An 11,327-nucleotide genomic window follows, 5' to 3' on the forward strand; every position below is an offset into this window, starting at 1 on the left:
CTGGATCACAGAAACGTTACACATATAAAAACCCAAACTGAGTTCTCTCTCTCTCACTCTCAGATGGGAGGTTATGAGGTTGATGAATCTGTCTGGGAACAGCAAACGGTTCAGGAATGTTTCTCATTATAAGGTCCCGAGAAAGACCTCTGCATCTTACCCCAACGGTGACAGATCAGCTAGTTAATACAGATCAGTTCCCTTAATACAGACCAGATCAGTTCAGACAGCAGTAACAGATCAGCTCAGTTTATACAGACCCAGATCAGTTCAGACAGCAGTAACAGATCAGCTCAGTTCATACAGACCCGGATCAGTTCAGACAGCATTGACAGATCAGTTCAGTGAATACAGAGTCAGATTGACCAAAGACAGATGTCAGGTGGAACGGTGCTGAACCAAAACAAAAATATTCAGGGTGGTGGCCACAGGTTAGAAACTGATCTGCTGCATCCTTCTGCTGACCAATCAGATGTCTGCCCATGTGCTGCATCCTTCTGCTGACCAATCAGACGTCTGCCCATGTGCTGCATCCTTCTGCTGACCAATCAGGCGTCTGCCCTTGTGCTGCATCCTTCTGCTCAACAATCAGGCGTCTGCCCACGTTTTCATTCCCTCTGCCAGTATCAAATGGATGCTTTGGAACACGAGACATGAACAGCTCTCTGCAATATGGTTGCTTAAGGCTGGGCCAGCGGTTTGATTGACAGCTCTCTGACATAACTATAGCTCTGCTCACCGTACCACACATGACCTCTCAACTCTCATTCCCTGGTGACATCACATCTCCTCTATTAAACCCTCAGTGGAGAAAAATGGAAAATCTGGACATGTTCTTCAGGTCAAAGCAGAAAATGCGCCAAGCTGGAAACATCACGCCAACCTTATTTTCGTTTGGCTTGAACGCGGATCGTAAAAGCCAGGCGATTACACAGATAAATCTGCAGCTCATCCATCTTCTGTAGTGGGAGTCTGATCCTAACAATACCAGGTGCTCCCCACCGCTAAAAATAGAGCCAGTCTCTGACGAAACATCGACTCCTTAAAACGCCCGCCGAAGCCAGATGTCCTATGGCACCAAACTGTTTGCTTTAGTCTTACGAGAAAGAGAACTTTCTGGAAGAGGCCCAGGGAGTTTATCCACCGACTTTAAGGTCAGTCGGTCCAGCAACTGGGAGGTTCAGGTTCAGCGGACGGGGGGGGGGGCAGTTTCCGGATATGGAAACCATACCATAGTGCTGAATCCCCCAGAGCCTTCTGTGGTCATGGGACTGAGTTTGTTTTCAATCCATTAAAATCATTAGTAGGGAATGGGGCCATCTCATAACCAGAATATGGTATATATGACGAAAGCGCCTCATATTTAAAGACTGGAGTTATTCTAGGCAGAATCGCGTGGGGAAGATCTGCTGAGAGGAGATGATGAATATTTTGTATATGTTTAAAAAAGTGCCGAGATGACAAGATGTGGAGTAATTCTCCCACAGTGTTTGAAATGTTTGAGTCTTAGAAACCAAAAACGTTGAAAATCTCACTCCTTTCAGAAACAATCCAGATTTCACGAGCACAAAAACCAGACAAAAAAAAAAAAAAAGAGGGTTTCTAAATTTGGCACGGGTCGAAGCACGCCACGCTGTCAAACCAAGCAGCGTAACACAGACACGGGATGCGAGATGAATTGTTCGGTAGTAAATCTGTCAGAGAGAAAGGAGCCTGGCCAGTGCACACATCTCTCCCACAGGACAGCTGTTTAAATTTCCACTGCGAAACATCAGCCGCGACGTCAAGGCAACCGGGTGGGGGGTTCAGGGCCAGGGGAATCCGGGGCGGGAGAGGGGGGTTACTCTGGCTATTTTTATCCCAGGTGGGCACTGGGTCGGGATTTTGGAGGAGTCCTCTTTAATCCTGTCAGGAGGGGGGGGCGGTCTGAGGACGGGACGGCGACGGCGAGCTCGCAGAAACGCAGCGATGATGGACGTACTGTCGGAGGTGAAAATTGAAAACAGGACCAGGACAGATGAGTGTCAGCGACCCAGCTGCCTGAACGGGAGATGAATGTCTCCCCCCGCACACAACCTGCTCTGAAGAGATCTGCATTCTCTCTGCCTCAGCCCGTGGAAGCCATAGTCAAATCAACCAGAAACCCGCCGGAGAGCGAGAGCCTTCTGACCTGCTTTGTCTATTGAAACTAAGGAGTGCTTTTCATATAGCACCCAGCATCACACAGGCAAAAACAATCGCTAGGGATGATCTTGTGTCGTCGGTTTACCCCCCCCCCACGCAGAATAAAAAGCAAGGAAACCTTAGCCTTTTACTGAAAGCGTAATTTGTTTTAAAACACCTCCAATGAGGAAAAAAAAACATATCCAGAAAAGGACACAATGCAGACCAAGAACAAGCAGCGGGGGCGGATATTTGCCCTCAGTGGGTTCCCTAAAAATAAGACTGCAGCGTACGAGTGCTCCTCAACGAGGTGGCAAAGACAGTGTTCTGAGTTTAAATGCAGAGCAGAGAGAAAGAGCAGGGGAGTATGTAAACAGGACTGAGGGGAAAAGTAACCCAAACGCACAGTCATTAAAACGAGTTAAATGTGGTCTATCACCTCATCACACACTTCCTGTACATGTTATGGTTAATCTAACAAAACCACCACATTCCTTTTTTTTTCTCCCCTCTGGTTATGAAAGTGGAGCAGAGTGAGAGAGACAGACCGACCACGCCGCCCCATATCAGATAACAACGAGAAAAAGCCACCGTGACATCGCTCATACGCGGAGCACAGCTCTTGACAAACTGTTTACAGTATCCAAAACGTCTGTCACACCTCTGCCTCCCCCGTCAAAGTCATTGCTTAGTGATGTGGAGCGTGCGCTCCCCGCGGGGGGGGAGCGAGCAGCGTTTTACGGTTAAGGCCGCGACCGGATCGGCCTTTTGGAGCGCTGCCAAACTCTGACGTCATTGTTTGTGCATTCTGTGGAGTTGTCGTCTCCATCTGGTGAGCAGAGCTGACGGCTGAGCCGTCCTGAAAGAGACCCGCCGTTCCTGCTTGGACTTCAAACATGTTTAACGCAGTGAAGAGAAAGAGAAAAAGACAGAGTGACTGTTTGTAATGCGTTCAGTGTTAATATGGAGCCTTCATAGTTCCAGTTAATACCCGAGATTTCAGAATAATTAGCCCCCTACTGCTAATATTGACACAGACCTACAAAGCCCCTGACTAAAACTTCTCTGATCACTGTCTAAGCTGTCTTTTCTGAGGATCACGAAAGACAAAGTTAACACAATCAATTAGTCTCAAAGTGAAAGGGGATTGAGCTGAGGCAGCTCTCTCATATTTCCATTAGCTCTGTGGAGACTTCATTTAAATTACAGTTTATTGAGTTCATAATCACTTTTTAAACTACTCTGAAGTCTCTGGGAAAGTTACACCACAAGAATCACAAACGACCAAAGCGACCGACCCGGGCGAATTCCCGTGGGCCAGAGCTTGGGGGTTTTACCTGTTCTCCGGGTCAGGGTGGGCCAAACTCCGGCTGACGTAGCACATTTTGAGGGGGATGTGTCTCCGGTCGCCCTGGAGGGAAACTGAGGGGGAGACGGCGACGTCCGACGTGGGGCTGCCGAGGCGAGGAGACTCGGGAGGCGGGGTCTCCCACCCGATCTCTGACACGGGCGAGCCCTTCTTTACGTAGGGCGTGGCTTCCCGCATGTACTTCACTGAAAACCCCCCAAAAAAAGACACAAAAAATACACAAGGTCAGGAGTGAGTCCACTTTATATCCCCATGTGACGTCAAACTTCTGGGGTAAAAGACACAAACTAGCGACACATGGCGTGGTTCGGTTAAGATTCCCTGGAATCTCATTGGTCAGAGATGACTCAGACCTATCACATGCGCTCTCAGGAGACAAACTTTCCGCCATTGCTGGATTCCACCTAAACAGCCACTTCGATATTTCCAGGATGAAAATAACAGTTTAAGTAAGACTTTCTACTCCATCATTTATGACCTCATACATCTCGCATATATTTCCGTTCCGGCATTCCAACGACGAGATTAAACCCTAATGGTGACACCTCTCTCTCTCTCTCTCTCTCTCTCTCTCTCTCTCTCTCTCTGTGAGTTACCTCAGCCGACTGGAGACCAGCCAAGTCTCTTACCACTGTCACTGCCGGTTTGCCTCTGTCCTCTATACGGAGGATCTGACTCAAAAAGAGGGCAGGAGAGAAGTTGGCACACAAAGCCAGTGGCTGCAAACCACCACATGCTCACCACAAACAAACACATAACACACACACACACACACACACACACACTCCCACCACAAACAAACTAACACGTAATTGGTCAAACAGCAGCGTTTGTCCTAGAGCCATACAGAGGGCTATTAAAATGATCAAAGAGATCGGCAGCAGTGTAGAGTCAGGAGATAAGACTGGAATGCTGACGACCAATCACTGTTGTTCCTCTTGGATTCCAGTCCATGGTGTGGCACGAACGACATATTTCCATAACCGGTAAGGGTATCACACCGATGACATAGCCCAACAATGAACCCAGACACTATCAGATGTCTGCGCGTTTCTACACGGACAGTGTGGAGGAGGTACAATATCCAAACCGTGCTCATATCAATTTGTTCTAAAATGTAAACCGGTATTTGGTGATTAAAGAAGCATCCCAAGGAACTAGACGCAAAAATATCTTTCATGAACGTGTGTTACATACACACAGAGTCTCTCGGCAGTTAAAAACTCAATTTCCAACTCCTGTTAAGTCTGACAAAAGGTTGCACCAGCAAACCGTGAGTGAAGTTATGCCACGAGCTCTCAAGACAAATGAGCGGATTCAGCTGGTTTAAGGTAAACACGGAAAGAGTTTGGTCTGTAAACACGCAGTTTGAGTCCAGCCTGTCGGACATGTACAGTGGCAGGGTTTGTGTGGGAGAAAATGAGGGTTTGTGCACCAGATTTCCATCGGGACAGCTCCAGGACATGCTCTCGTTTACACAGGAACACCACCGATCAAAATGACCCGAAACGACCTTCTCATTCACCGACAGTCACGGCTCCTGACGAAGAACTAAAATGTCTGCACAACTCTTCAGAGTTTAGGGGGACAGCGTATAAACTTTAACTGTCCTCTGCTCACACAGTAACAGTGGAGAGTTTAGGAGGACAAAGTATAAACTTTAACTGTCCTCTGTTCACACAGTAACAGTGGAGAGTTTAGGGGGACAGTGTGTAAGTGTGTGTAACTGTCTTTTTTTCACACAGTAACGGTGGAGAGCAAAACAACCATAGAGAGCTAAGGAAATAACAGAGGTTGATTTTTAAGTCATGCAATCCATGCTCTTAAACCCTGTTTAATTCACCTTCCTTTACCTTTAATTTAAACCATCCACACAAACAAAAGTGTCCTAAAACTGCTGGGGTTTTTTTTAGGAGGTGCATCATTTAACTATAAGATTACGTTAATCACACAGGATTAGCTGTCAAAGTGTTATCTTGTGCAGGTAAAGGTCAAATCGAAAACCTTGAGGTCAATGACTCTTTGGCCAGGCTGGATCAGAGCATGTTCACGGGTAAATGTGGATCGAGCATCAGCTCACATTTAAATAGAGTCCAGAACTTTCTGTCCTTGTGTTTAAACTCACAGTCAAACTGTCCCATTCTACAGAGTCACTGGTGGAGCTCACTCATCCTGGCAAACACTCAGTGGCTCTGTGTTCTCAGGAGGAAGCCAAGCATGGCTAAACACAACACACACACACACACACACACACACACGCACACAACACGCACACACACGCACGCACACACACGCACGCACACGCACGCACACGCACGCACACGCACACACGCACACGCACACAACACGCACGCACACGCACGCACACACATGCACGCACACATACACACACGCGCACACACACACACACACACACACACACACACAACTGTCATAAACTCTTATTAAGGCTTTTGTTTTGTTTTGTTTGTTTTGTTTTGCACATAAAGAGTATCATCATGAGTTTGTGCCACGATTAAACTATAACATGATTTTAACTCTGCGAGAACACACCTCAAAAACAGAGACCACTGAATGTTGTCACACTGATGGAAAAAGATGTTTTTATCTAATTGTAGTTTAAATACATGTTCACTCATTCATCCTCGTAACTTCTCAATTCATCACCTTTAATCCTCGCTGACAGACAGCTGCTACCACACTGGACTAGAAATGTGTTCGATTCCTCTTTCACACTGAAGTACATGTTATCTTCTCTTTCATGTTTTACATCCGCTATAGCCCCATTCCTTACACTTCACCGAAACGTCTGAGTCATCTCCATGGCCGCAAGACATAACATGTTATACTGCTGATCCCCCTGCGCCGGTGAATGTCTGTATTAGCATGACGATGGCCCAAAGCGACATGCATGTGTGTCTGTCCAACACGCCTGTTTGTGTTTGAGGTTTTGGGGGGTTGGGGGAAAACACTCTGTTGTCATTAGGAAACCGGTCTTGCTCATCATGTGGTGTAAGTGAGTAAACAATATTTTGACAAATTGTTTGAATCCCAGTCAAATGAGCAGAGTTGGACCAGCCCTGGCAGTGCTTCAGGGGCTTCTGCCCGAGAGCGTTTTATCCGGCTGGCTGAGGAGGTGTCAGGGAAATTTGGCCTGACTCTGTTTAGGAAAGGTGTAAGCTCAGTATACAGCCTTACGCAGTTAACTTCTCGACACGGTGAAATATTTCTCTCTCACGGCAGACGATGTGAGATCTGTGTAAACAGTGCGTTAAGAGATTATATCACTACGTTTACTTTAACGGACAGCTCTCCTCTGCTGCACAGAGAAATCAAACTAAATCTATTAAACATAAAACTAAATCTATTAAACACGCAACAAGTCTAAAGCCTCATGCAAATGTCTGTATACGGCAGGGAAGACTCCCCCTGGTTCTGTGTCCACATCATCGTTCAGAGTTGACTGTTAACATGAGAACGGCGATGAGAGCGAGCGGACCCACAGGGAGGGGACAGTTGTTTGAGTGGGAGCTCTGTGGATGGGGATCCAGTCTGGAGATGTGTGATGGTTGTGTGGTCTGGACTGACTGACAGAGACTGAATCCTGGCCCCACTCCACAGCCTTGTGTCGGGTTTGCGGTGGGATAGCTCCACACATCTGCTGAATAGTTTGGGAGTGAGGTCATGTTTTCTGTTCTCTCTCTCTCCCTCCCTCCCTCCCTCCTTCTTTCCCCTCATCTTCAGTTTTCATCTTCATTTACAGCTCTCTTTTTCTCCATCTGACAGATACCAGCTGTCAAACCAAGCGCTTCATCATATCTCTAGAGCCTGCTTAGTCAAAGCTCAGACTACACAGTATTTGTCACGGTGAACGTACGGACAAAGTCATTTTGGCTTTTGGGGGCTTTTTTCTCCTTTAGCGGCTTCCTACAGAGGAACTCCGAGATGTGGGAATGAAAATATATTCTTCACCAGATCAAATGATGGTACTTAAGACAAATACATGTCACCAAATTAACCTCCAATAGATGGGATCACTGTTTACAGAACACTGCCGTACATTAAACAGCCACTAAAGCCTTTGTCAGATGTGGGATGATCATTCATGTCTTCCTACCACATAGCATTCCTTTATTATTTCACACAGTGGAGCAGATGTTTGATTTCCAAAAACCTCTGGCTTTGCATGTAGGATTCATCACCATAATATGAACCAAGTCCACAACAGTTCAAAAAAGTTTCTTTTATGTTCTGTTATCATTAAACACATGATTACACATGATTGGCTTTTCTGCAGACTGGTCCATAATTCACTTTTCAGTGTTCAAACTCAGACTGGTCCATAATTCACTTTTCAGTGTTCAGATCCAGAGCAGCGTGCTTGTAATCAATGATTAAATGTTTATGTTGAGTTAAGCATATCTACAAATACAGATGCCTCAAATCCAACTACACTCAAAGAATCTCCACAGGCTGTTTACCATTAATCTGTACACAATTATTTCCTGCAAAACAGAGGCCTCAGCTGAGAACTGGGTGCGTCCGAACACACGGAACAAACCAGCCTTACTGGTCAGGTGTGATAATGACCAGCTCTTTGTCCGTCTGTCTGTCCTCTTTAACCAGTATGATTTGCTTCCGGCTCATCTCACTCATGGAGAATGGGAATCTTTGTTTTCGCAGGAAGAGGAAAAGGGCTCTCTGCCTCCGCGTGGAAAGTGGCTAATTTGAGATATGTGAAGTCTGAATCTGCCACACTGGCCAGAAACAAAGGGCTCCTTCACAGGCTCCTGATTGGAGGATGTGGTTGCTGTTGGACAGTGAGAGCAGGTAGATTTCACATCACTGAAACCTCTTCACTCCATCTGCTCTCCCCACGATGCCGAAAAACAACACAAAGACGCCATCCAAACTGCACGTAACGGAGAGCATCATTTTTTCCGTCAATGTCATACTCTCTCTCTCTCTCTCTCACTCACTCACACACAAACACATACACACCTACACGCACACGCACATACAGATGTGAAAGTCTAGAAACTACTTGGCCAGAAAAACATGAGTGGGTATGCTACTCCCAAAGGAAAAAAAAACCCAAATAAATATCAAAACAAAGTCATTTAAATGATGCTGAGGTCTCAGGGTAAAAGGGAAGGTACTTGGCTGCTTTGCTCAAGGATTTAAATTTTATTTCCCATTAACCAAATCAAGGAGTCACTTCCAAACCAGTAGCCTGCTCTGAAATTCCCTCTAATGATGACGTAATGAGGACTCAGCAGGGAGACTACTGTGTGTGTGAGTGAGTAAGTGATTCAAAGACACTGGGGGAAAAAACACACACACACACACACAAAAAAAACAACCACAATTTACTCATCCTCAGCGTAGCCACACCTCTCCTTTGTCAAACAGAAAGTTCAGAGACTTGACTGATGAGATGCACACGGAGCCAACCCTAAGACTGAGCGATGTCATGTCCAGTCAAAGCAAGCTGAGATGAGGCACTGGCCAACAAACACGGCTGTCATCAGCATGTGACTCAATAACCTCTGTAAATCCGTGTGGGCAGAGCAGGCTTTGGTCCCCTCTGTTTCACAGGGCTGAGCAGGGGTGGATGTAGACTGTGGTTTCACTCTGAGTCAAATGAGCCCTCACTGCCATCACAGAGTTAGGTTCAGTCACTCTCTCACCACCTGCTGATGTCAAATAACTTCAAATCTAACATTTTTACTCTGGAAGCATTTCAGTATACCTCTGGCTACCTGGCCACACAAATAAACGAATGAGAGAGAGAGAGAGAGAGAGAGATAGGATGACTTGACATCAGAGCTGGACACCTATGGAGGCCCACAGAGCCGCTTTACAGCTTAACATACATCTAAAGCTCCGCACTCTCTCACGTTCACTGACTAGTGGTTCTATGAAAAATCTCGCGTGACGTGAATATTGTCTGGGTAACGGAGGGGTCTGGGCGTTACGTTCAAATGATGATTAATTTTGTTTCCTTTTTTTTTTCTTTTTTTTTGAGCGTCGTCCAAACAATACGGTATGTCTCAAAAATGGCCCTTTCTATCCTATCAGGTACTCGTTCCCTCACCCACGTCCTAAACCTAAACATTTGTGAAGAAATGGAAAACCTGATCGCAGATTAGTTTAACACGGAGACGTCTGCCAAGTTAATAGGCTGACACACAGTTGAAAGACGGATCTTTCAGACAAACCTTCAGTCCCAGATCACGTTTTAGATGGATTATAACAGTAATTATTAAGGATGTAATCCTTTGAGGTCCGAGATTATTCCATGTCAGAAAGACTGGCTTTGTGTGTTGTCAATTTCATTACAACGGTTTTAGGCAATGGTTTTAGTAACACTTAGAAGTCAACTTGAACATCTTAAACGCGTACAAACGATGCTGGAATGTAATACTGCATACAAATACATTTCTTGTTTTAACGACTACGTTTCGTAAAAGCCGTCACCACAACAATCAAATGTAACCTGTGGTTTAAACCCTACAGACATCTTACAAAGAATTTCGCAACATGGGAAAGTTCTCATCTCCCCTCTTCTTAAATACGTGAAACGGGTTTGCATAGTTTGCTTTGAGTATGGGGCAGCTGCGCTCAGAAAATATTTAACACGATTGCATAATGAGAGGAAAACACCCTTTGGAACTGTACGAGCGGCTATTCACCTTGAGGAAGTAAAGGTATGGAATGCCTGCCCCATGCAGGCTTCGAGACAGTTCCGTTTTCCTTATGATTCTCGTTGTTAGGTTTGTTAAACGAGGTCACAACGACATTATATGATCTCGTATATGAGCTCTGTTAGTGCAGGTGAGCTTATTACCTGTAACTGTAAGTAAGATGCTCACACATACAGATGTTGGGCAGGTGACGTTCCCTAATGAATACAAACTTTAGACCCCCAGTCCCACCAAAACTATCTTCTCCTTACCCTCAAGCGTCACCTCTCTCCCGGCCCTTTTGAGACCTTGAACCGCTTCGTCGTGCGTAGCGTCCCGTAGATTTATCCCGTTCACTGACAGAATCGCGTCTCCAACATAAAGGGCTTGAGTTTGGTCAGCAGCAAGACCTTTGAAAATCTTGCTAATAAGTATTGGCATCTTATTCTCTTTGCCACCTTTGATGCTTATTCCGAGTCCTCCCACCTCTTGCTTTATAACTTTGACGCATCTTTTTCGGTTCGCGATCGCCTCCGGCACTTGTTCTGGTAAATCTGTGAAAGCTGTCCTCACACCAGTTTTCGGACTGTTCGTGGGGTCGGAACTGTTGCTCCCGTAAGATCCGTTAGTAATGCCATTCAGATTGACATTTTCGCCCAGTTCCTCACAGCTTAACGTGAGCGCTTCATCGTTCAAACTGGCCAACACTTTGTGCCATCGGTCCCGAACAAGTACTTCCAAAAATCCACTTTTTTGCACTCTGTTACAAGAAACTACCGTTGCTACCGCCATCTTTGAAGCATTCTTAAAATGCCATGTGATTTGAGCCCAATGTACACAGGACTTTACCCCCCAAAGTTGTGCGTGTTTTCAGAAAGTTAGGCTCGCCTCAGTTTTCGGCGAGCTTCTTTCTTCCTTCCAAGAGCCCCATGTGCTTTTGGGGAGGAGCGTTCGGTGGGATGTCCTATTAAGTAATCAGATTTTTATTCGTATGAGGCGCGTATTGTCCGGAAACATGTTGAATAGGTATTTGTCATGACGAGAATCATTTGTCATTTGGAACGACAGAAATTCTTGTAGAACAAAGGTACGCACTTGAGACTGAGATT

General features: G+C 45.8%; 1 protein-coding gene across 2 annotated transcripts in view; it reads right to left on the reverse strand.

The window, feature by feature from the left end:
- Positions 1–11,084, reverse strand: part of sntb1 (syntrophin, basic 1) — a 23,183-nt gene extending 12,099 nt beyond the window's left edge. For both annotated transcript variants that reach the window (XM_030781243.1, XM_030781245.1), the window contains exons 1-2: positions 10,491–11,084; positions 3,501–3,717 (exon numbers count right to left, since the gene is read on the reverse strand). In XM_030781243.1, coding sequence (XP_030637103.1) covers positions 3,501–3,717; positions 10,491–11,010 — 737 coding nt within the window. In that variant the 5' untranslated portion in view covers positions 11,011–11,084. The remainder of the gene's footprint in view (positions 1–3,500; positions 3,718–10,490) is intronic.
- Positions 11,085–11,327: the final 243 nt, after the last annotated feature.

This window comes from Chanos chanos, chromosome 8 (genome assembly GCF_902362185.1).
Source record: "Chanos chanos chromosome 8, fChaCha1.1, whole genome shotgun sequence".
Lineage (NCBI taxonomy): Eukaryota > Metazoa > Chordata > Actinopteri > Gonorynchiformes > Chanidae > Chanos > Chanos chanos.